Source organism: Cyanistes caeruleus, chromosome Z (genome assembly GCF_971803275.1).
Source record: "Cyanistes caeruleus chromosome Z, bCyaCae1.hap1.1, whole genome shotgun sequence".
Classification (NCBI taxonomy): domain Eukaryota; kingdom Metazoa; phylum Chordata; class Aves; order Passeriformes; family Paridae; genus Cyanistes; species Cyanistes caeruleus.
The window spans coordinates 19,702,848-19,730,318 of NC_141732.1; the positions used below are offsets into that span (position 1 = coordinate 19,702,848).

Consider the following 27,471-nt stretch of genomic DNA (forward strand, 5'->3'; position numbering starts at 1 on the left):
TGCTCAGTCACACAGTTTTACTGTGCCTTGCTGGCACTGCTATAATCCTCTTCCACCTTGAACACCTTGAAACACCTGGCATTGGTTGATCTGCTTGTCCTTTCAGTCCAGTTTTGTGAAAAGCCCACAGAACTCACTTCCATAACCTCTTGGATAATCAGCACAGCCAGGCATTTTGTTTTCTTAGGTTACTGACTTTTATTCAAGTATGTTTTCAGAAGTTTGTTTTTTTTTTAAATTAGTGTTTTCATTATGCTTATCTAATACATTTTTCTTATTTTTAAAAAATGTAATAAACCCATCCAGTCGAGTACATCATCACAGCAGAGGTAAATGACAACTGCAGAAAGCTGTGAATCTAAGCCTGTGTAATTCCAGTTTCAACCCACCATTAACCTCTTCTTGAAGAGGGCAAGAAAAAGAAATGGTCAACAAACACAGTATTCTGACTAAGTCTACTAAAGTTAGTTATATAAACATAACTTTGCACATATTTTTTTTTTTTTTTTATATATTTACTTCCTCTTGTTTTTAAAATGTACTCGTATATTTACTTTCTATAGTTTCCTATGCAGACAAGATAAAGAAACTCATGTAAACAGCTAGCAGGTACAGTGAAATTGATTAGGCACAAAATCAACTCGGTCATTCTGAAGACATTGTTTATTGTTAGCTCCAAGTTAAGCAAAATAAAAAATACAGAACAGCTGACTTCAACCTCTTCCATCCAAAATCAGCAAACGTTGTATATTATTTATCAGTTATCGGCTAACAGGTTATTTTGTCAACATCAGTGAAAGAGAATAAATTTATTAGATTTGACATGATGGTTCAAAGGTAGATGAGCTCTGGGAATGGCATATGGGACTTAGTTCTCTTCTGACTCAAAATATTGAAAAGGATGTTAACTGGGGATTTTTCTTTTTCTTTGATGTCAGTTCTGAGCAAAGTGGACCTCATTCTGTATGTCACTTTTGAATAAGAGATGGATTGGTAAAGCTTCATATGCTAATTAGTCTATAAAAATATTCTATTTTATTCTTATGCACAGTTGCCTCAAGATTGAGAAGTTATGCTAAAGAAGCTGAGTTTTTTCAAACTTTCCTTTCTTTGAGGGAGGGAAGTCAGAAGAAAATAATCTTTTCTTTCTTTTGAACGCTGTGATGGCTCAAAAGAGAAACAATGCCTGATTCTCTCTTGAAACTTCTTGCTATGGATATCACACAAACAAAAATGTATTATTTCTAGCCTAGAAAATTAAAAGTACAAGAAAAAGTACTTGTGGAGAAAAGCCTTGGAAAGGAAAAACATTAACCAGATATGGCTTGACAAAGCCTTTGAATAAAAGGACTTCTGTCAACAAATCTGAACTGCACTTATGGCCTTGTTAGAAACTGTGTCAGTTCAACGGGCAAAGGTATCAATCTTAACCCAAAATGATGTTACTTATTAATCCAAATGCAAGTCTCTATAGGATCATTTACTTATTGATTTCTCAATAAATTACTCAAGAGTAATTTTTTGTTACTCTTACTACTTTCTCAATAACATGTCTGCAGCCAGCAACCTAAAAACTTCCTCCAGCATAGCAATGACTGAAACCACTAACCAACCTTGAACTCATTTTTTTCCCTTCACCTTATAAAGCTGAGAAAGATTAACAAAAGCAGCTATGGTAACAATCACAAACACAGTCACATGAGAATGTCTTTGATGTCCCAAGTCAGTCCTGAAGTCATGCTACTCACATATTTTTAGCTATTCTCCCTGATGAAATAGAATGGTCACTAGTACTTTATTGATCTCTTTCAACAAAATGTCATCAAACCATTATCACTAATGATGTTGCAAATACATGGAGTTAATCAGCAGATGTAAAGGCAATCAGTCAGGAACAGTCCCTTCCCAGAGGGTCTGAAAGTGCAGATTTTTTTCCACTGGGCCAGAAATGAGGAATTATGAAAGTTTTACCAAACAAACAGTGAAGTCCATTTGATGTTCTAAAGTCTGTTCTGTGTTAAACTGGCACAGTGTGAGGTACAGCTCTGAGGTACTGTGGCTAGACAACACAACTGTTTTTAAATAGAGACTGATATCTTTCTGATAAAATTAGAGGCAACTGCTATAAATATCTAGTATCCTCTCCTGTGAGGAAAGACTGAAAGAATTGAGGCTGTTTATCCTGGAGAAGAGAAAGTTCCAGGGAGACATTACTGCAGCCTTTCAATATTTGTAGGGGGATCATTGTGAAAAATGAGGACAAACTTTTTAGCAGCACCTGTTGCTACAGAACAAGGGACAATGGCTTTAAACCAAAAAAGGGTTGTTTCAGGCTAGATATGAGGAAGAAATTGTTTACAAGGAGAGCTGTAAAATGATGGACCGGGTTACCCAGAGATGTGGTAGGTGCCCTATCCTCGGAAACATTCAAGATCAGGTCAAATAGGGCTCTGAGCAACTTGATCTAGTTTATGATGTTCCAGCTCATTGAAAGGTGGGTTGGATTAGAAGGCCTTTAAAGGTCTCTCTCATCCCAAAACCACTCTGTAATTCTAAAATTTTCACCTGGCAAAAATGAGGATATTTTTAAAAAAATTCTGAGTACAAGGTTTCGCTTCAGTCTTTAACTGTGATTACCAAGCCAAAAAGAACAATTTTTTTTTTTTTTTTAGAAAAAATACAGCTGACAAGAAACAGCATAAGCAATCAATTTACTTCAACCATGAAATTGTTCATTATTATATAGAGTATAATTGTAACACTGGATGGTCAACGTTGGTGTCTTTCTTCTTCTATTTCAGGACAAAACACATTAATGTTGGGGACAGTAAATTAGGTATTAAATACAACTGGGTACTCACAAGTTGTGGCTAAGTTCTTTCCATTCTCATTGCTGAAAGCTTATCCTCCAATAAGTTGCTCCAATGCAACAGGAAGAATTCATGAATGAATGCATCAATAAATGCTTCCTACAGCAGGGCTCACCACAAATTCTTTGTAATACTTCTAAGGAGTTTACAGGCCTTTATTAGTTACATAAAAATCCCAAAATCTGCTTTTCCTGACATACACTTCCTCCCCTTTTCACAATACCAAACTAGACAACTAAACATGAGCATGAATCAGAGTCAATGACCCTGTGTGTACTTACCATGTACCACATGCTTGGCCACTTGGGATCATTGAAATAAGTGGATTGGGTACCACCAGGTTTATAATCCCTCTTTATCCTTCTTTTAACCACCTGCTGTTGTATCCACTCCACCTGCAAACCAGAAAAACATACGAAGAATGTTATGGTGCTGGAGATTATGAAGAAATGTGCGAAAATTTAGGATTGTTCTCATTACCACACTCCAAGGCATATTTCATATTAAAGAATTCATTTTGGCAGTAGAAATTGTGCAGATCACCTTGACATACTGTTCACTAAGGAATACATTCAATTTAGCTAGTGTTACAAATCTATCTGAACAATTGCTTAAATACCCTGCTAAAAAGACTTCATCGGATATTACCTTTTAAATACTATTATCTTCCAATTTTTCTTTATCAGACTTACTCTTCTTCTGAATTTATAAAAACTCATACAAAAAATCTAACAGCATATTACAATGAGGAATTAATTGAATTTCTAAAAGAGTTGGTCTGTTTTTATTTTTATCTTTCTCTTCCAGAAAACAAAAACATTAAAAAATATATTCAAAAGTTTTGCTTTTAGACCAATATGTAAATCACCTTCACCACTTGGAGAGAAAAAAAAACCCCAACATTAAACTTTATTTTAAGTTAAGTGACTCCTTGTCAAGATTTTCTCAGAGAGGCACTCTGGAATTTTATTTTACAGTAAGCACTCCTCTGTGAGAAACAGCTGGATACTGAGCAACAGTTCTAATTAAAACAAACAAAAAAATGACCTTGAAACAGGAAAAGAAATACAAGGGTTAAAAATCTAATTCTGGAAGTTATATTTGTCTGTCTGTCTTTTCAAAGACTCATGATACATCCAAAGAAAGGTAATGCCAAAAGTGACATCAACCTTAGAGCAGTGAGGACTCTGCAGCTATTTCTGTATTAGCTATTCTAAATGGGAGCTAGTTTCAATAAATGTAAATAATATGAACTAAGAACAGAAAAAGCCCATGGTATATTCACACACATCTAGCAGCTTATACTTCTGATTAATTGTTTCAAGTGATATAACTATAAAAATTCAATTTATATTTCTCCAAGCAAGACAGCTGTCCTCTCCTAGCAGCCAACTCAGCATCTTTTATTTGTGCTGTTTGAATATCTGTGTATGCACATAAACATACAAATGTGTCAAAGAAGTTACTTTCAGGTCACATAATTGTTTGTCACTGGTCACAGACAGTATAATTATTTTCCTTTAGCAGGCTAATCTCTCTACTTGCATTCACAACACAACTTCAGATCCTTAGCCTCTGGCCTCTACTTCTTGGTCAGAAAAAAATGCAGAAAGACATCTCTGAATTTGTCCAGCGAGGATTCCTAGGACAGTCCTTATAGAGGATGCATGGTTTTCATGGTTTTCTTCATAAAGAAAAAATGAAATTTTCTCCTTCCCCAGAACTAACTTTAGGATCAAAAGTATTCTAGTGACCAAATTATGCAGTCTAAGAACATAGACTAGAAGGTAGAGCTGACACTGAAACTCATTTCTCCGTTAAGTCTTTTAGGAGCAATGGTTAGCAACTTTATGGTTCTATGAGAGTGGAGAAATTTGATATTGCGCCTTTCTCTCTTGCTTACTGTCGCCTCTTCCAGGACAGTTTGAAATCCCCCATGACACAACAAGAGCTAAGTGCTCCCTGACTGACTGGATCCAGGTGTTTTCTGCTAAAGATGACAACTAATCATTCTCAGGACATAACAAGTCTGGAGGCCTGTAGGATACACAAAGCATGTCTGGGCAAAGGCCAAAGAAAGTCAAGTAAAAAGACTTTTAAGCCTAATGGCTGCTTTAAACTGGGATCAACAAGCCTCTTAACTAACTCTCTCCTCCATGAGAAAGACTCATCTTTAACTGAATAATGAACCTTGTTGTCCTTACTTTTGCTGCTAATATATGCTTTCTTTCCCAGACCCTCACAACAGAAGCTTGCTATTCTTCAAAGCGTCTTTTTTTGCAGGTAGCCCATACTTACCAACACATCACAAACCAAGAAATTGGCATCCTATGTACTGTTTGGTTTCTGACTCCCCACCTGCCTGGACTGCCACAGACCATGGGCCTCACTTCTATTACCACTATTTACCAGTCATTAGCTAAAAAGTTCAACGGGTCTGAAAAAGCAACCATGGCCTTTCATGGCTTATACAGATCTACTTTGGAAGTCTCATGAGATTTGGGTGTCAGTGCTAGAAACATTTTCAGCTGACTGAGGGGTCTCAAGTTTCTATGCTGCAAGAATATTTACTGTTATTTTGACTCACCCTTTACTGAAGGGATTAAAAACATGAGTATGTTAACCCTGCTGAGAAAGTTTTAAGTCAACAATATTCAACACTTTCATAGGCCTATTCCAGACAGAGCACATCATCCCATGCTTGGTAACTTGTATTTTGAGTCTGCAGACAGGAATTAAACATGCCTACCACCAACACAATCTAAGGATTTTATAGTGTTGCAGAAGTGTCCACAAAGACAAACCAGTAAGACAGACTCAGCAGAAGAAGATTAAACCTTCTGCCACTGCTACCTCTAGTTTAAATGCATGAACATTAATGAAAAAACTCGCCAACACTACTGCTGCCTAGAGGAGCCATAAATCAGAGACCCTAATTTGGGCATCTAATTTGGCATTAGGGACTCCTGTGTGTCAAGGCTTCTATAGGAACTACAATTAGCAACTGTGCGGATTTTTTTGAAAAACACCTTTCTTTTGTTAATTGAGCAAAGGAAGTATATCATACTCCTGGAGCCTGCACAACAGGCTGAACTTCAGGAACCTAATATAATTTCTATATGTATAAAATGAAAGGAGCTTTCTGACTAGACAAACTTTAAGCCAAACTCTTTACTCATTCACTGTAACATGTTGTCTCCATGGCTTACTTCCTAGTCAGCTACAAATACCTGCTATCAATGAAAAGACTTAAATTTAAAGGCAGCATAGTACTGGTGGAGACTGACGCATGCATGCATTGCTGCCTCAAAAAACAGCCCAATTATTTTTTTTCTCCATTTCCTTTATTTCAGACAATATTATGCAGATTATTATGAGCTATTTAGTCCAAGCAATCATAAACACTGCAGCACTAATACTCCAGTTTATTGGAATATATAAAATTTGACATATAAAGAATTTTCAGTATATGTATATGCATGTTTTTGTACAAGACTTTTTATCAACTGAGTTAATCTGCAAGCCTGAAAAATAGTAGGTGGTTATATTTTAGTGAGATACAGGCAAATTTTTTTTGTATCTTATCTACCACCTTTTAACAAAAGACTCTCTGTTGCAGGGCATGCCCCTATTAAATGCTGGATGTTGCCCATAATTTCTATTTCCTCAGCTCCTAGCAAAATTAGGGAAAACGTATGAAAGAGTAATTTTGCAGAAGGGCTGTGAAGCTTGAATGGTCAGATTCAAACCCAGTAAAAGAAACATAACTTCTTCTCTTCCCAAAAGACCTAATGATAATTTTATGTATGTATAGAATTCCTCTAAATAAAATTGCTGTTTAATTTCATACAAATAAATATACAAATAGGCAAATGGCACATTTGTCTTAAGTATGCATATGGGAAGATAGTGCAGGTAGCTCTCTAATGATGGAATGCAAGTGTCTAGGTGGAATAGACTAGATTCATATAGAATATTTCAGTTGTCAGAGAGCTACAGTGATCATTTAGTCCAAATGACCGATCAATTCAGAGACTAACAAAAGTTACAACACAGTATTGAGGGCCTTGATCAAATGTGTCTTTAACACTGACAGGCCTGGGGCATCAAGCACCTCTCTAGGAAGACTGATCTCTTTCATCAACTTCTTGGTAAAAAAATGCTTCCTGAAGTCCAGTGTGAACATCCCCTTATGCAACTCTGAACTATCCTCACATACCCCATCATTGGATACCAGGAGAAAGAGATCAGCATCTCCCTTTCTCCATCCCCTCCTCAGGAAGCTGCAGAGGGCTATGAGATTGCTTCTCAGTCTCCTTTTTTTCAAACTAGACAAACGTGGTGTAAAACATTAGGACTCATTTACATTACTCACTGACTACATCAGTGAAAGGGGGAAGACAAACTGACCATTCAGTCAGTGCCCACCGCTACGAGGGAGATAATACAGGATGCTAGACAGAGTAACCTAAAACATCCCGACATGCCTGATCACAGTCCTGCTTATAGCTTTGCCTGGAAGGCGTTTAGCAAATCCCATATGTTGAGATCTCCTGATTGTTTCTGTTATGAGGTTATATTGATACTACCTTTTAGAACTTAATTTAAACATGACTAGAAGACAATATACTCATCTGACAACTCAATGCATACAGAAAATATAAATAACTGCTACTTAAATGGAATAGTTTGCACTACAGTAGATTCTACACTGTAGAATCACTAGGTTATATGAATGAAAACAAGGCCAAGACTCAGAAGTTAAATTAGTACTGTAACACATATTACCTTTGAGTATTTTATGTGTATTCATTAACAAGTTACTGCAGAATGACTGGTATATTTTGCATTTGTTTAATTCTGTATGAAAGGAGCTCAGTTGTATAAAAAGAATATTTCTGGAGTAATTAATTACACAGATTCTCATGTCTTGCCAAAAGGTGAGTCTGTGCAAACAATGAAGTTAATTTTAACACTTCCATAAAGTCACACTTACTGAGAGGTAACAAAATTTTCCCATTGACCTCAGCCTCGCAAGTTCCATTTCTGAGTGTCTAGAAATCAAAGCCACATGATTTTTAAAATACAAACATTTTTGTAAAAGAAAATCTTTTCAAATATATCATGAGAGGGTCTGCTTGAATAAACATTTCAAAATTATCAAAAATGTGTCAACTCCAATATGTGAAAATGCCATTACTATACAGCAGAAGTTACAGACAAGCTGAAGGTGTAATCCTTTCCATTTTGAGGAAAACATGCTTGGGGTGAAAAAAATTTTTCAACTCGGAAGCTATAAATTTCATACCAGAATATGTGATTTTTATTGCAAAATTCAATGTGAGGTTATGGGTCTGCAGTCTTTGAAAAACAGATCCTGAAGATGCCACTCCTAATTGAAACTGTAACTGCAACCCTTGTACTGCCTCCTTCACCTCTATCTGTCCTACACCTGTAAGAAGAAACTGGAAATTTCTCCTCATATAACAAAAGAGGAGGTGCCACAGGAACACCACAGATTAAAGAGAAAAAGAGAGTCAGAGGACATGGAAGGTAACGCCCAGTAAATAGATCAGCAAAAGGGCCATACCTATCATATGGAAAACAGGCACCGTACAGCAACATAGTGCTGTTACTCGGTGTAAATTTGTCTACAGACAGATTGTTCTGGGCAAGCATCCTCCCTCCCAGTTGGATGGTCTCCTGCTGCATCTGTTACGCTTCATTCTTTGGACCCTCAACACTTGTACATGTGAGTTCTGAAAGGCCCTGCTACAGAAGGACAGGAGTGAGGATAGCACACTCTGAGACAGAATATGAGATTGTGCTGTCTCAGAATAGGCCATAGGAAAAAAATTGCTCCAACATTTCCTGTCTCAGCAGGATGCCATCCAGAGGGACACTGACAGATCTGTGAGGTGAGCAAGACCAAGTGTAAGGTCCTGTACCTGAGTCAGGGCAATCCTAAACCTCAGTACAGGTTTAATGAGTGGATTGAGAGCAGCTCTGCATATGGGTGGATGAAAACCTGGACATGACCCAGCAGCGTGCATTTGCATCCCAAAAAGCCAACTGTGTGCTGGCTATATCAAAAGACACTTCTCTACTTTACTCTCTGGAGTGCTGCATCCAGCTCTGGGGTCCCCAGCATAAGACAGGCAGAGGAGGGCCACAAAGATGATCAGATGGCTGGAGAACGTCTGCTATGAGGAAGAGCTGAGACAGTTGGGATTGTTCAGCCTAGAGAAGGTTTTTGGGGAGATTTTATGGCAACCTTCCTGTTCTTGAAGTGGACCTATGGGAAGGAAGGGGAAGGTCTCATTATCAGGGAGTCAGTCTAGTTATAGGATGTGGGGTAATGGTTTTAAACAGAAAGAAAGTAGGTTTAGATGGGATTTTAGATAAGGTGAATGTTCTTTACTCTGAGATTGGTGAGGCACTAAACAGGTTGCCCAGAGAACCTGTGGATGCCCCCAACTGTGGAATTGTTCAAGACCATGTTGGATCGGGCTTTGAGCAGCCTGGTCTAGTGGAAGGTGTCCCTGCTTATAGCAGGAGAGTTGGAACAAAATGATCTTTAATGTCCTTTCCAAATGATTCTTGTTTCTAACAAAACAAGTAAGCATCTTAGTTGTCCTGTCATTAAGTCTTCTGTGCTACCAGCTCTACTTAAGTGTATATTTGACAACATTCTGGTTTTGCATTTTACCTTGTGAAACCAAAAGGTCAGTGATTTAGGGTTACAGTGAGAAGTATTAATATCCAAGGGCTATTCCCAGGTATAGAATAAGAGAGCCATTACTCAGGAGTGCAGGAGAGATGATGAAGACTATTGACACACCTCTTACAGTCTCGGAAGTGAGACCCCCAAAAATTTGACTTCTCATCTTAAGAAGAACTTTGTGTTATTTTTTGATCATAATTAAAACCCCATCTACTTTCTTAATCTATTATTCTTTGACTCACAATACCAACAGCCACTTTTCACCCTAAAAATAGATTAAGTCAGTTGGTAAAGTAGATGTTGACATAGGTCAAAACCATGGAACATTATTGCAGATACCATTTCACAAATGTAGGGCTCTAAAGTTGGATAAAAAGTCATTGACTCCAGCAGTGATATTTTGCACATTCTTGCTGATTAAGAAAGTGTTTCTTCAGCAAGGGTCAATGACAATCCACAATCAAAGCAGTTGTCATAATTATGCTACAGATTCTGAAAAAAAAGCAAGATAAAACAAGAAACAGATGTTAATAGGTTTAGATGTTAGGCTGAGTAGAAACCAGAAAAGCAGAGGAGAAAAAACAGCAGATAATCCTTGAAATTACCACTTAAGCCCAAAGAAACACAATTTGCAAAACAGTAGGTCAAGCTACTGCAATGTCTCCCATGGACCAAAGCTGAAGTTCAACACATATTTTTCCAGCTCATAGCCACAGAAAAGCCAGTCAGTCCTGGTATGACTTAAGTGGCTTCTATCTGCTTTGCTATATTTTTTGTGATTAATTGTAGCAGTATAGCCAAACTTCCACATCCATGAGGTACATTAATCCACAGCTATGTATTTTAATGTAACTGAAGTGTCCTTTGACCTTCCCTTGTAGCCTTCCCACCCCTAACAGCTACAAGCTCTTCACATAAATGCATACACATCAGCCTAAAACCGTTGTGGCAAAAAAATCTTCCTCCTTTAGGAACAAGACTGCAGAGGACTGAAGTGTGAAGAGAAAAGGCCTGGCTAGTCATGAAGGAAGATGGGCTCTGTCCCAAGGCAGTTTAACAGGAGCCAGAGCTGCTGGGAAGGCCAAAAGCATCGCACTGAAATTCTGGAGAAGCTCAGCATATCTGTTGCTGGCCAGAATCTCTGTATGACTGGAAAGCCAGGGAACAACCAAAGGCAAAAGGACACACATTTTCTCTCCTTGGGAAACTCTTGACAGGTTTTCTGCTTGCAGGAACAGCTGTAGTAACTGATGAGTGAACGTATCTACAGCCATTGCCCAACCTCCGCCCTTCTTGTGTGTTGTACCACAGCTGACCATAAAGCAGCTCAAAATTACAGGATTGAAATCCTACAGCAGCTTTGTGGGAGAGCTGAGAACAAATTTCAGGGAGCCTGGGCTCCTGGCCATTGGCTTCCAGCAGCACCAGTCCCAGATGTCATATGCAAAGACCAAGCATCTAAAGCAATTGGCAATTTTTCCCTTCCTCAGATCTGAAGTGGCCTAACCAGCTTGAATGTTCTGGTTCTGTTTCTAAAATAACTCAGCCTTGGAATAGTGAGGAAAAGTCTTTACTGCATGAGCTTAAAAGCAACTCCTGTGTTTATACAAGGTAGTTTATAATTTTTAGCCACACATCATACACCTCACCTTGGAACAACTCAAGAGCTACAAGCTCATAATTTTGAACACAATTTTAAATGACCTCAAACTGATAGGTCTGCTTGGTACAATACTTAAAGCTCTAGTTACACCTGTTGTGACGTGCCTCAGGGAGGCAAAGAGTTAGTTTCAGATAAGCATTGTTCCACCCCAAACCCCTTGTGAAGGGTGGCCCAGGAGTTCTGATTGGGTTTGATTCCCTGGGGGTTTCTCCCTTGCTGTGTTTCTAGTGGTTCCTGACCCACCTCAAAGGTGCAGACCCTCTGAATTCTGTCCCTCAAAAACCCCTGCTGTGCCTCTGTTTGGAGCTCTCTGTTCTGGATCTGAGTTTGTTCCCATGCTGAATAAATGGTTTCATGAACAAAGGCCCGTCTTGTTGGTGCTCCATGCTGGTCCCCAGAATCCTGCTGCTTCCCTGGACGTGAGCCTGAGGTTGTGGACTACAACACACACCATTGAATACAATGCTAGTATCCAGAAATACCTAGTCTTAGGACAATGTAATCATCTTGAATTTCAATATGGCAGGAGGATTAGTGATGATATCACTCTGAATGTAAACTTGTATGTCACACTCCATCTTAGACCCATAATCACATATTTTTAATAAACCAAAAGGCTGATCCAGTGTCCACTAGAGGATAAAACTTTGAGCTCCCAAAACTTCATTTGCTTTGGAATTTAACATCTGGCAGCTGAATTATCTTGGATTTCATGTCTGTATTAGTGTAGCAATTATTATATATATAAAAAACAAGGGGGAAATTTCTGATGTGGTATTTTTCTTTCCTTAGGTTAGTTGTACAACTCTTGTCATAAATCATTTAAGTCCTTTGGATATCTGCATGTGCTACTTTAAGATGGCCTTAACGCATCTAATGACATCCTAGGAAGACAAATCTCTAACACAGGGTTAAATTCAAATGTCAAAAATACAAATGTAATTCCAAAAGTGCTGATTCAGTCAAGAGTTTCCCATGGTTTCAACTGCCATTTAGAAAATCCACTGAGAATAAAACAGTAAAAGTATTCCATAATTAAGTGATACGTAATATCCATCAGTGGTGTACTGGACTTACCAGTGTAAATACATCTCCAGAGTAGATTCTTCACTGACCAAAACTCCCTTAACAGAATGTAAGAAAGTATCACAAATAACTCAGCTTATTTCCAGGACTTTTGCCTAATGTTTAGTCAACAAGGAAATTTTTCACAAAAGTCTGACATTCCAGAAAAAATCACAGAACATATACTAAATATCAAACTAAGCAGTTTTCTCATCAGAATTCTTTAAACCACAGGAAAACTTGATCCCATTTGGGTTTATTTGATTATGCCTGCCTTGCTATTGTCTATCCTTAATCATAAAAGGATAAAGTATTTTTTTCCAAACTGACCCTGTTTATAGCAAATACTTAGAAGTATTTTTAAAAATCAGAATTGATCCAAAGTGCTTATACTAAGCTTCAATTTTAGAATTTTGAGTTTTACGCTTTAGGGAAGTATCAGAGGCATATTTTACGTCACCCCATCTCCCAATACCTAGTTCCTTGGTATTTCAGATGCCTTTGCAGCACAACTTGATTGTTGCTCTTATTTAGAATCATATAACCATAATATTGGAAGAGACCCTTTTAATGATTATCAAGTCCAACCATCAAGTCCAGCCATCAAACCAGCACTACCATTGTGTTCAGCATTAAATCATGTCCTTTAGTACCATATCCACAGAGGTTATGAACATCTCCAAGGATGGTGACTCCACTTCCCTGGGTTGTCTGCTCCAATGCTTTACAAACCTTTCCATATTTATTTATTTTTTTTGAATATGTAATTTAAACCTCCCCTGGCACACTTGAGACCATTTCCTCTCATCCTGTTACTTGTTACCTGGAAAAAAAGCCAACTCTCAGTTTCCTACATCCTCCTTTCACACAGTTATACAGAACAGTAAGATCTTCTCTAGTCTGCTTTTCTGCAGGCTAAACAACCCCAGCTCCCTCAGCTGCTCCCTACACAACTTACTCTCTTAGAGTTTTCACCAGCTTCATAGCCCATCTCAGGACCTGCTCCAGCATCTCAGTGTCTCTACAGAAGTGAAGGACCCAGAACTGAACACAAGATTTGGGTATGGCCTCACCAATTACTTCCCTGGTCCTGCTGGCCACGATGTTCTTGATACAAATCAAAGATGCCACTGGCCTTCTTGGCCACCAAGGGCACACTGCTGACTGATGTTCAGCCACTGTCAACCAGCAACCCCAGATCCCTTCCCACCAGGCAGCTTTCCAACCACTCTTCCCTCAGCCTGCAGTGCTGCTTTGGGTTGTGTGACCCAAGGGCAGGACCCAGCACTTTGCCTTACTGAATCTCATACAATAGGTCTCAACCTATTGATTGATTCAGCTGTGCAGATCCCTCTGCAGAATCCTCCTACTCTGCAGCAGACAAAATTTGGTGTCATCTGTGAACTTGCTGAGGGTGTGTTTGATCCCCTCATGCAGGCCGCCCACAAAGATACTAAACAGGACTGATCCCAACGCTGAGCAGTGGGGAACACCACTGTTTCATGCCCATTGTGTTTCTGATCTATCACTTCAAGTCTATAGAGGAGAACTTTTAGCTTACTTTTTAACTTACCCTTGGATCAAGTTGCTTTTTTCTGCCCTGAAACTCAACTTACAGTTGTCAGTGAATTTCACTGCTAGTAAAAGGTTGATTACTGACCCTTTCAAACATCATTATCACCACCATTCAAAATAAACTGCCAAAAACTACCTGTGAAAGACACATGCAGCCAGCCTAAGAAAACATTGCAGTCCAACTCTTCGAAAAATGTTAAAGGACTAAAGTTTCTTTTCCTACAGTCAGTAGGCCAAAGAAAGTCAAATGTTTTTTCAACTGTACACTTCACAAAATGTTGACAGCACTTCCAATGAGGCTATATCTCTCAATTTCTGCATATCAGAAAACATAAAGGCTGGAGTGATTAACAAACTGACTGGTTACTTTCATTTATTTTAAAGCCCCAGCTGAACCAAGGGTAACATCACTGTTTTGCGACTTCAGGATGGTCCCTGTGCATACTCTGGGCACTTGAAGTGTGTCCACAACAGTCACTCTGTTATGGATTCATAATTCACAACACTTGTCATATTATAAATTGAGAAAAAGAAAATAAAGGTTTTTATATCCATGGATATAATTTATGGGATAAATTTTTAAATTGCATATACTACAGCTTTTTGGCATCCAATCACATGACTTACAGGGTTGCAACGTGGTCTCTACAGTCTTCACAAAATTTCTTTCACCTAGGTTTACTTCATTCGATAGCAATTTCTATGGCTATTTCTTTACTGTCTTCCATTGGGATATAACACCTTTAAATGGTCTAATATAAATGTGATTTTTTTCATACGATGACAATCTAGGAATACTTTCTGTACTAATAGAACAACTTTTTACTAACCAAGATAAATTTCAAATGTACAAATGTGTCTTCTGACATATGCAAACTTGAGTTTTGTTTGATAGAATCTAAGATATGCTACAGAATATGTCTGGTCTCATCAGGGAAGACATTTCAGAACCCTCAGTCCAATGATTTTCATAAATATTCCTATTACTACTATTATCTCAAATCATTCATCCAGTTGTTTTGCCTGCTGACAGAAAGGGCTGAAATGCAAAAGACTTTAGTGCATAAACAAACAGATATTAGCATCAGACAGCAGCTTAAAATTCACCTAACTGCATTTCCACTATTTGCCAGAACAGTGTGGAAGCTGAAAGAGATAATATCTCAGTCTCTCATAATGGCAACAATTATCCAAATACCTTCTTCAGATTACCTCTTCAGAGTGTAATTGGGCTCATAAAATGACAAGCAAGTTTACCAAACATCTGCACTGAGCAAGGCTGCAAATCTCACTGCTAGTTTCCTTCATGCAAGGCAAGGGAATTGTGTTTATATGGCAAAGACCCAGGAAAGAAGCCCAAACATGGAGAAATATTTTGGAGAAAAAAACAACCCACAAGGAAGTGGCATTCAGATGTCTTCTTAGCTGAGGAGAGGGAAGTTTTTAGGTCACAGTACCCAAATATATATGCAGGTAACCCAACTGCTGTACAGTATTATTCTTCAAACTCACAAATAGTTACAGGAATGTGAAATGCCTGAAAGTTGAAGGTAAAAAATTGCACATAAAGCAAAACCAGAACATTTTCAAAACTTACAGATACTTTGTATTGCTAGCAGATTTTTAATTCAAATTTAATTCAAATTTTTAATTCAAATTCTAAAACCTACACTCTTCATCAAATAGAAATTAATTCTGATGTCATATGACATATAATAAAAGATAGTTTGATTGGATGATCACAATATTTCCTTTTGATCTCGCAGACTATGAGTCTATTGGCATTTGTATTTTTAAGAACTAGTTTTTTAGGAGCAGCCTGGAAGTCAAAAAAACTTTGGGATCCAGAAATTCTAGTTTCATTATACAAAGTTGTTACAACACAACTTTGTTACATGCAAAACACAAAGTATATATATAATGTGTGTGTATGTGCATGTATGTATATATAAACATGAAGTTGTTATAACTACATATGTAACAGTGAATAGAGTCTCAGTTTAGTAAAGCTACTTAAAAAGAAATATTGTATCTGTATCCTTCACAAAAGTAAAGTTAATCCTGGCCTTTACAGATATTTATATATAAATTCAGCACCAATGAGGGCGTCAGCATTTACTCTTCCTCAAAAGAAACGTTTTTCTTAAACAAATGGGAAAAATCATGTCAAACAATAATAGAGGTCAAACATACACTACATAAGTGATAGTCAACACACCAATGGATATGACTGCTTCAAGTGGATTATATGGGTTTGGACAAAATGTTTCATTCTACTAAAATGTTGCTTGGATTCAAACAATGTTCTGTGTGAGACCAAGAGAAATACAATTCCACAGAATAAAATACATAGCAGTTGAGGTGCATTTGCCACTTCCAGAAATTTTTATTCAACTGCCAGCCTTGTCCACCTTTTGCAGCGGGAAGCAGGAAGGAACAAAGTCGTATGATGAAGGCTGCACACATTCAAGCAGCACAGCTGTGAACATGTCACAGCTGCCGGGCACCTCCTCTGAAGCATTAAAGCTGGAGAGGATCTGCTAAGAGTAAAACAGATCAGCCAGGGATGATGAGTGACTTTCCAAAAGGATCCTGAAAGAAAGGATCACAAAAAATGTTGGCAAGAGGGAAGATCCTTTTGCTTTGTTGCGGGGAGGGATGTCTTTCCAGCTCCCTTTTCCTGCCTACAATTAATCCCAAATCCCGTTAATAACCCCAGGTATGACAAATTATCTATGTATCTTCTGATTTCTTGCTGTCCACCATTTAGAATACTTGAGTGAGATAACAACCACTGGACTTAAACATGATGGTCTTGCCTATCAATAGCAGGAAGACAGGTGCATAAAGATCTTGATCCATTATGTCAGGAGCATACATTGCTGCCAGAATGTTTTCCAAGTGCAAAGCAGAGAAAAAAGAACTTTAATTCATTTTTCTAAGAACACCCTTCAATACAACCAATATCACCAGCATCAGAGGAATCTGGATCTCCTCACAAAATGGTGTGTAGAAACTGTTCTGTTACATTTCTATACAGTCAGTTCTGAGATGAGCCTTTCCAAAATGTATTTTCTTTCAATTTCTATCTCTGTCCCTGCTGATATTTTGGCATTTGGCCCTGCATGATCAGCTGTTTCCAGAATGCTAGTTCAAAACTAGGATCTATTCAGTGATCACTTTCTGACATCCAGCAATTTTACAGCCCAGTAGCCAAACCACCAATTTGCTGTCTTTCTTAACACTCTCACTGCAAACTGACTTTAACAACAGCTTAAGCACACTTAGTGAAACACAAGACCACTGCAGCTGTCAGAGCTGTTGTCTTCACTGTCAAGCTCTCATAATACAGATTAAAATTAAGAGGACTAACTCTCCTTAATGTTTTTTAAAAACATTTAGTTGTCCTATCATTTTTCACTTATAAATGCACTTTTCTGCTAAAAAACATAGGAGCAAGCACTACTTTACTGGAACTGTAAAGAAACTCAAATAGTAACACCTACTAGCATCTAAGGACTAAGGACTGAAAATGCCTTTCCCTATAACCCTCCACCTGTACATGTTTATAACTGCTGTGAAGAATTGTCTTAAGGCTTTGAATTTCCCACGCATACATTTACCTCAAGTGCTTTTGCCATCATAAAGGCTGAGCAAAATCCTTTATGGCCTCCTGAACTGTGTGAGGAATGTAACACCCTTTTCGTTTTTAGGCTCCAAATGGATTGTCCTTGGGTTTCTCGTTGGTGTGTTTGCATTCAAATAGCATTTGCACTTACAAAATAAGGCTGCACAAGTCTGTGTGACCTGCCTTCACTTGCACTGTAGGTCCCTCCATTAGTTGTCTCACTTTGAGTGAGGATGAGCATTCCCAGCTTGCACAGGGAGAGCAAACCAGACAGGTGTGACATTAAACAGGAAAGCATTCTGACAGAGAAGTGCAAAGAAAATCTTATCCCAGAATGGAGAGACTTTAGAAAGCATCTAAACTGGAGCTGGAACAAGGTGACTTTTAAGCTCCCTTCCAACCAAAACCAAGACACAACTCGATGTCTAATTAAGTTAGCTATTCTGCAGGCTGCATATACCTTTTGCACTCTCAACAAAAGCATCTGCAACCTCTACTAGTCCCTGCTCAAATCAGTTTCTAGCTGAAAGACTCTCATAGTGTGCAGCACCATACTGGAGTGCATGCTGCTCAAATAGCTTCTCCAAACTTCCCATGATTGTGATAGTAACATGTCCTCTGATGAAGCAATGGAGGGACAAAAATATTTTCCTCCTTGTTTTTATTATTTCATTAATACACAGCCAACTTTGCACTTATGATATCCCAGACTGTTCTAATGCTTATAGAATATAAGGAAGGAATCAAAAGAAGTATTGGTAACTAATTATCTGTATCTTAAGTACTTTTATTTTGTACAATAAGGTATCAAATGCTAAATGCAGTTAGGTCTAGTAAGATGTTTTTCTGAATTTATCCATTGCTGGGATTAGCACTGCAGCTCCAGCAGTCTGCACAAGAAAATTGTAACTATTATCATGTATGAGCCCTACATTTAGTTTGTAAGATACATAAATATGTTTTTGTTGAGGTTCCTCTAGTGACAGTGAAAGAAAACATTGTGACAGTGAAGGGAAGAAGTGCGAGACTTTTTTTCCCCACTTTGCTCCCAAACCCTAGAAATTTAAAAGGTATGTTACATTTAGAATCTTCATCTTACTATGTGAATGTAGCATTGTGTAACAACCATTTCAGAACTATTTGTTCACTACACAGCAAAAGTATGCCCTGAAGGGAGTTTTCCCCTCAATTATTCCTTAAGAATATTTCTATATATTTTTGAAGGTTCCTAAACAAGTTTCTGTAACAAGATCTATGCTATAGTTGGAAATATAGTCACTGATCCTAACCTCTGCTCAACATGTTTGCTGGAATGAATTTGAAAAGCAGAACACACTCTACAAAACAAAAGTGGAGGAATCCTACTGCCACAAACCCCAAATTCACCAAGCGCAGAGAGGTCAAAGAATGTGATTTCTCAAAAGAAAAATCCCCCATGGTTTAAACAGTTCTAAGCTAAAATCCATCTAAAATCCACCCAATGTTTTTAACTTTGAGACTTAACATGTTCAAGACATATGTTGGTCTGCAAAATTCAGAATAGGCTATTTATATATTTTTTTCTTCTCTTAATAGCATGAGTCCCTTGCAAAGGCCCAGTTGCATATATGTGGGGTCTTTTACTTTTGCCTCTCTAAAACCAGAAGGCCCCAAATACATCAAAGTCAAGGAGACAAATTAAATCTGCATGATTTCCAATATTCCTGACCAGAAAGGTTAATTTACTTCTAAGAGAGATTGTTGAGTCCTTGCCTGCCACTTTAGAGTCAGCTAACATTTTTCTCATTGACCATGAAATCTAGAGACCATAACAGCAACCGTACCACAATCCCTAAAGACTGCTGAGTTCTGGAATGGGATATCTGACAGCTTGTCCAGGACTTCATTGTGAAGAAGAGCAATCTAAAATTTGGTGTTCCTTTTCTGCATAAGGAACAGTGTTCTGTCTGTGGAGGATACAAAATCAGTGTAAGGATGAACCTTGGATGACTGTAATCTAGAAGTGAAAAACTAATACTACATTAATATATATGGCCTCCTCTTTTCAGTCTACTGGCCAAATCCATTGCTCCTACAGGAGGAAGTATCTACTCTTCAGTCAGCAAATTTTGTCACATAATGGTAATTTTTCTTAACTTATTTACAATAGGTAGAAACATTTAATGAAGTTAATTGTAACACTAATGAGACCAGCTTCTTTCTGAAGATCAAAAGCTTTATTAATGTCTAATTAATAACTGATTTGCTGTTTGTACTTAAGGAAACAAAAAATAGTCATTGAAGCTTCCTAGTGGAATTACCTTTTGATGTTTTCTACTAGAAGCAGAAAAATGACCAGTACAAATTCAGTGTAATATAATTTTTGAAAAGGAAAATATTCACTGTTCTTGAAATATATTACTGTATTCAGTTACCTAGATTTAGATTTCCTTTCATCATGATTTCACCTGATTTCATCATGATTTAATCAGTTGTTGGAATCTGCTTCAAAGGAGTTTTGTCCGCTCAATATATTTAATTTCGAATGCATTAAAAAGAAAGATTAGATTCAAATTTTTCACTTGCCAAGTCATTTTACAGAACTCCTTGGCAAAGACAATCTCATTGTTAATTTTTGGAAAAGAACTGGAGATTAGTTGGGGGTTTTAACAGGCTTGCTTCCCAATTACTTGCCTATCCTCTGAAAACAGCCCATATAATTTGGTGTCATCGAAGATATGTTTGCGAGCATTTTATATGCTGATACCATGAGTTCTGATATTCTTGATATGGCAAAGATACAAGTTTCTCTCCTATCATACTGCAACACACTGTGTGTGGTTAGATCAGGCTGTGTAAAATATAACCGTCTGGAGTAACGTTTTCCCAGGTATTCTGATCCTGGAGTAGGGTTGACAAAGGCATGACACTACTGCAAAATTGTGCTCAAGCAAAGTATGTTCCATAAGTAAAGGTAGCCTTACTTCTTCATTCTGTGAGAATGTAAATCTTTTTTATGTAACCTTTATGTTTCTGTGACTCATCTAACAGGATTCAAACTCCAAATAAACCTACCCATAATTCATTGAAGTTAGAAAAATATGAGAAACCATGTTAGTAGAGAATGATAAAGAAACACTAATGCTCCAAAGTTAGCTAATATCACACTTCACTGGAACACAAATTATTAATTACATGGTTTTTAGCATCACTGTGGGCCAGATGTCTTTTTCAGATCTCTGCTGTGGTGGGAGACCACAGGGAGCTCATGAGAAAAATGGAACAAACTTTAGTTAGTTAGATAATATACTCTGTCTGAGTATATTATCAATCTTATATCTGCCCTCTATTACCTTAAGAACTGTTGTCTTCTAGGATCATTTATTCTACCTATTCCATGGGATATTTTTTACCATAAGAGTCACAATTTCATTATCATAGCACCTCACTAAAAACTCCTCATTTTATACAATACTTCAGAATAAAAAGATAGTTTTCCAGCTGTGCTGTCCATTTAATTTACATGTACTACTGTCTTTCATAGACACTTCAACTCTCACATTTCATTTGAATTGTAATCACTTTACTAATAGAAAAGCTCCACCTGATTTCCCTCATAGTTTTTATTGATGAAAAGTCTGGCCTCAGACTGTGGTTTCAATCTTTGCTTGCAATGTTTCCCATTTTGTGATTCTTCATTTCACCAGTGCAGCAAACCCAGAGGGATACCTCAGGTCTTCTCATCCCTGCAAATACTGTTATAATGTGGTTTCAGCAGATAGTCTACCATCAATACACTCAACTATGTAATAGCTGAGTTAAAGCCTCATGATACCTTTCGACTATCTGTACATCTTCCCACATTTTTTTTTTGCTCCTACTCCCATTGTTTCATGAATTATAGTATCAACCAAAGTAACTTTGCAGAGCAAATTCTAAAGCAAAAAAAACCTCTTGATTCATGGTGTGGTGCTCTCATTGACCCCTGCCAAAAATAACCACAAACAGCACATAAGCTGGAGAGACCAGAAATCTTTGTAAAGAGATTTAATTCATTTGGCTTTGATCTCTGCTTTAAATCCACAGACTTCTTCTACTTCTATGTTTTCCAATTAGGACATGCAAAACACCACATAGCTATTCACTGTCTGAGAAAGATGACTAAAGCTATGTTTCAAATTTTCTCCATTACAATCTATTTAAGGAAATTACAGCCATTCTTATGCATAAGAAGATTATGTTTAATCTTTTTCTTCGCTGAATGACTACACGTAGCATTGCTAGGTAAGGATGTGGATGACAATTGACAAAACTGTGTTATACTGCACATCCTTTACCTTTTTTCTAAACAGGGATGATATGAGGTTAATACAGGCTAATGCTGGGGAAAGTGTCAAAATGTGCAATCCACATGTCTTCGGTTTATCACAAAATCATAAAGGATGACAAACACCTCGAAGATCATCAAGCCCAACCTTTGATCAACCCTCATCTTATCAACTAGACCACAGCACTAAGTAGCACATCTAGTTATTATGTTCCCTGTTGCATCTATTCATATTGTTTATAACAGTGTCAAGAGGCTTTTCCAGAAGAAGAAAATCTAACAAAAGGTTTTCAAAGCAATTAATTAATTTAAATCCACAATAACAAGATTTTCTGTGAGTTTTACGCCTTTCATTGTGCATTCACACAATGAAATCAAACACTGACAATATCTTAGAAATGCCAAATTTCATAATTTCTTCCATTATATGCAGGCTATTTACATAAAAAATTGTCACTCAGTCAGAATTCCATACTTTAAAATTTTGTAAAGAAGCAAATTAGTGATCCATGTCTGAAGCAACACAGAACAGGTTAATTCCATGTACACATAACAGGGAGAGCTTTTTTAGCCTAAGTGAATTACCATTAAGTTATTTGTAAACAAACCTCAGTGTTGCTTTGTTCCCAAATACCCATGCTGACTAATCTGCAGCAAATATTGGCATTAGATACCATTCCACTCATACATATAGTAGCGTGTGGTCCTTTCAAATTCTCACAGCATTGCAATGGGTCTTATTTAACATTAAATATTTTGTTTTAAAAGAACCAGCTTATATAGAGTAATTAAATTGCCAGTCTGCTTTAATACTCATTAAATGTTATACACACCGAGGACAACATGGTCTTTATGCTACAAATTCATGTCAATTTATTGACATGTCTGCAGCCACATAAGAATTCCAAAACCCAGGTTCAGTAAAGCAGTCACAAAGTGAATCATACAAACACTTCTTGCAACATCCAGTTATTAAACCATCAGCTTCTCTTTGGGTACAGAATCATTAACAGGGTTGAGTACAACTCTCACTACAGCTTTTCAATATTGAAGTGATATGTAACAATGGTTCAGAAATTTAGAAATTCTATACCAGCAGCATAGACTGGAGACAAGACCTAAACAACATAATAAATAAATTTTAATTTTGATTTTTGGCAGTGTTCTGCCTTTATTGTCTCTCACTATTCTGGACAAAGTAGTCTAGACGACCTGCCAGAGGTGCAGATGGTGTATCTGGGAGCTGGGCATAACACCACAGTTTAGGGTGGTACATGCATAGGAATTTGTGCATTCGTGTGTCAATCCCTCCACCTCTGTGCATACAGAAAGAGCATGGACTGATGCAGAAGTGAACTTTCCCTTCCTTTTGCATCTTACCTATTCTACGTGCAGTGCTTGTTTGAAGAGTGGGTCTCAGTACTTATGGGAACAGAGATTTGGGCCCCGATCACTTTTATATTAACCCCCAGTATACACTGCTCAGCAGAGCTGCTGGTGCTCTCAAAGGGTTAAGCAGTTCACCCTTATCAACAGAGGATTGAACACAGTTTTTTGTGTACATTCCAGGTCTTGTCCCATCCTCAAGAGGAACTTCAGACCTAAACACAGTTTTCCAGATGGCAGAAGTATTCCTATATGATGCTCAATTTGTACAGTGTTCAAACTCTTTCACCAGTAACTTTTACTTCTCATGAATGATTTGTTAAGTAAAACCTGACAAATCCTTCACAGAGAACATTCATCATCCAATAATTTATAAAAGCTTGACTCTGTTATTACCACACCAGGGGCCTGGGGGCTTGTTGGCAAGACTGCATTGCATGAACAGCATAAAAAAAGCTAATGGGATCTTCACCAAACTTTTTTTTCTAAAAAAAAAAAACCAGAGGCAATCCAATTCTCCAGTCAGTGAATAAGCTACTCATCATTGAAATTAAAAGATTCAAACAAAAGTGTGTTGTGGGTAGGATACAAGATATTATACTTAATTATAAACCAGTAATTAAATTGTGTTGACAGTTATCTATTATAGTGTATGCTACAAAGAAATGGCACCATTTTTCACACAGATCTTAACATTAAGATCAGTGAAACCAAAAGGATCACAGAAAAGAGATCACAGAAAAGAGTACTCTTTTTAATCCCTCATAGACCTAGACCAGAAGAAGAGAAGAAAAAAAGCAAGAGCAATTTTCCTCTTAACATTGTAACATACCAAATTGCCCATTTTTATTTTTAAAGCTGGTTGCTTCACAGAAGGGATCTGCAGACATAAATCTTACAATTTTACCGAGAAGCATAACACAGTAATGAGTGCGTTATCAAAATTCAACTACTCATTCAGGAATAATGGTTGACGTTATGTTCCAAGAATAGCACATATTTAATACCATGGGTATCTTCTTCACTTTGTTTTAATGAGAAGTAGAACCTTAGAAAACAGATAGGGTAATACTTGTAATGCTATATGCCATTCAGGTGAACGTCGCCTGGTATAGTATTTCATATAAAAAATGCAAAGGCTTTTTCCCCAGACACATGCATGGATTTTCTTACCTTTGGTTCCATTGAAATGAAGCTGTGGGTACCTCTACTTGAGAGAACTGACCTTTTAATTGTTTTACTATGGTAGAAGTGGTAGTAGTCCTTCAATGTTCCAATCTGTAAGAGCAGAAAAGAAAAAAAAAAAGGAGTGGAAGACTTAATTTAATGAAACTCATTTCCTGTTTTTCATTTTGGAAAGTCTATAAATTATGCAATTTCCTCTGTGCTGAAATGTTACTTGAACCCACTGATCATCTTTCAAAAGAAGGACATATGATATGAAGTGGATGAAGTATCCTTGAGGCAGTAACTGCATAACCAAAGATTATAACTGAGCTGCTTAGCCTGGCTGTATCTACGTTTTTAATGTTTAATTTATATGCAGTACTTTAGGTAATTCTATATCTATATCCAAACTGTCCTCAAATGGCAAGTATAAAAATCATTAAATGGCTGTAGGGTTATTAAAAAGCATTCCATCTAGTTTGCTTACGGAAATGTACTGTAAAACACACTAGTCTTGGTTATTTATATAATTAAATTATAAAAAGGACATTCATGGCATCAGACTATACAACAGGAATAATTTTCCTGTTCTGTCGAGTGAGAGCAAAAAGTAGAAGAAAGGTGGAAACGTTAAGTTCATGGGATAACTCATTCAAGGTACAAAATCAATTCATGCAAAATTGCAAATTTCACAATGGTGTAATAAAAATGCTTCTTACTCATCCCTTCAGTACACAATAGAAATATAAATACTGAAGTGAGATGGCCTTCACAATTTGAAAAAGAAATCTTCCTTTCCAGGGTCATCAATACGTCTGCTTTCATTTTTCATTTTTAACTTGAAACTTCAGTTTCACTCACCTACAAACTAACATTCAGTCTCCTTGTCTTTGGGAGAATGCCTCTCCAACTCATTTGGAATTTGACCTACTAGTGCACTGCAAATCTTGTAAGATACTTAATAATTTAGTTTCAAGTTCCTCAATGATGAGCAAAAAAGGGACAATTAAGCATACTGTCATTTCAATTTAAAACTGAAAGTGACCTCATAAACAGACTTGGTTTCCCAATCAGAGCTGAATGATATCATCAAAGAGGACGAAGCAACACTTGAAAACTTTCACCTTAAAAAAAATCCCCCAGATTTATTCTCAATTTGCATCTATAATAATACATATGCAGGAAACTTGAGAGCTCAGCAGTAAAGACTTGAAGAGAATTGGAAATTAGTCACTCACAAATTCCAAGAATATTTAGAATATTAGAAAACAAAAAATCTTGAGGAAATATGTAAGTAGACTACAAAGAAAATATTGACATTGATAGAAAACAGCAACAATTTAAATTTAATTCCTTGAACAGGGAAAACTGGATCTAGGATATTAATGCCAGTCTGTGTGGGTGGTCCATCAGTATCTTCCTTTTGGGAAGAGTAACTTAAGTCTAGTGTAAGAAAAATACCAAAACATTCAGTTAAATCAATTTAGTTTATCATAAATTGATTTTTGTCTAAGACTAATGAAAGTGTATCAGTAGTAGAGTAATTTTCATGCTGCCTTCTCTCTGATAGAAAATTCCAGTTGAAGCAGCACATCTCCACAGCCCAGGTGTGCTCAGTTGCAATTAACTGGGTTACATCTGGCTGGTGGCCAGTCAACAGTGCTGTTCCACAGGGCTCAGTCCTAGGACCAATTCTGTTCAATATATTTAAGAACAATGTGCATATAGGATTTAAGTATTCCATGAGCATGTTTGCTGATGATACCAAACTGGGAGCTGCTGTTAACCCTCTTGAGAGACCAAAGGCCTTGCAGATACATCTGGATAGATCAGAGCTATGATTAACGGGATGAAATTTAAGAAGGTGAAATACTGGATTCTGCACTGGGGATTAAGAAAGACCAGGGGTAAATGTAAAGTGGGAGTGAAGTGGCTGGAGAGCAGCCCTGCAGAGAATAACCTGTGAGTGCTGGCTAACATTAAGGTAAGTGTGACTCAGCCATGTATCTGGGCAGCTGTGTGGCCAAACTGCATCCTGGAATACCTCAAAAACAGCATAACCAGCCAGACAAAGGAGGTGGTTATCTCGTCATACTCAGCTTTGGTAAGCCCCTTTTAGAGTATTCTGTGCAGGTCTGAACCCCACAATTTAGGTCCTTGAATGCACTCAGAGGAGGCCAGCGAAGCTGAGGAATAGCCTGGAAGGCATGGCTTGTGAAGTGGGGCTGAGAACTTTGGCTTGGAGAATAGTAGGCTGAGGGTTAAACTCATAGCTCTATACAGCTTCCTGAGGAGGGGACAAGGAGATGGAGCTGCTGATCCCTTCCCACTAGGATTCAGGGATGCATCAGAATGGTTCAGAATGGGATCAAAGGAGGTTTCACACTGAAATTTAGGATGTGTTTCTTTACCAAGAGAATATTCAAACAGACTTCCTGGGGAGATTGTGAATGCCCCAAGCTTGTCAGTATTTGTGAGGCATTTGGACAATGCCCTTAACAATGTGCTGTAACTGTTGGTCAGCCCTGAATTTGTCAACTAGATGACCACTGTAGGTCCCTTCCAATTCTGTTCTCTTATTCTATTCTATTCTATTCTATTCTATTCTATTCTATTCTATTCTATTCTATTCTATTCTATTCTATTCTATTCTATTCTATTCTATTCTATTCCATTCTATTTCTATTCTATTTCTATTCTATTCTCTACTGCTCTGTGCCACTCCATTACTTTTGACTACAGAAACAAAAGTTTATTCTGATTTTAAGAGCCTGTAGCAAAGTCCAGTTAAGTCAGGTTAATGTTGTCCTCTTTTAACATTACTATTATTTATAACAGTTACTGAAATTTGGTGCCAGGCTTAGAGCAAGTGATGGCATGCTTTCCTGAGACAGAGGGATATAATCAGTTACTTTCTGGATGTTTCCAGGACTCATCAGTAGTCTCAAATAAGACTGAAGTGCTAGCTGCTGGGAAGTGATGTTAGCCTTGTTCTGTAAGTCTTCAGAGACCTGCAAAGTGCATACTCACGCCACCAGTAACCTATAAAGGTAACTGAACTTTCATAGATCTTGCTGCCTTCAGAGT

General features: G+C 37.5%; 1 protein-coding gene across 3 annotated transcripts in view; it reads right to left on the reverse strand.

Annotated features, from left to right (window-relative positions):
- Nucleotides 1-27,471, reverse strand: part of PCSK5 (proprotein convertase subtilisin/kexin type 5) — a 230,250-nt gene that overhangs the window by 180,013 nt on the left and 22,766 nt on the right. For all 3 annotated transcript variants that reach the window (XM_086868934.1, XM_086868935.1, XM_086868936.1), the window contains exons 2-3: nt 24,391-24,495; nt 3,152-3,265 (exon numbers count right to left, since the gene is read on the reverse strand). In XM_086868934.1, the coding sequence (XP_086725060.1) occupies nt 3,152-3,265; nt 24,391-24,495 (219 nt within the window). The remainder of the gene's footprint in view (nt 1-3,151; nt 3,266-24,390; nt 24,496-27,471) is intronic.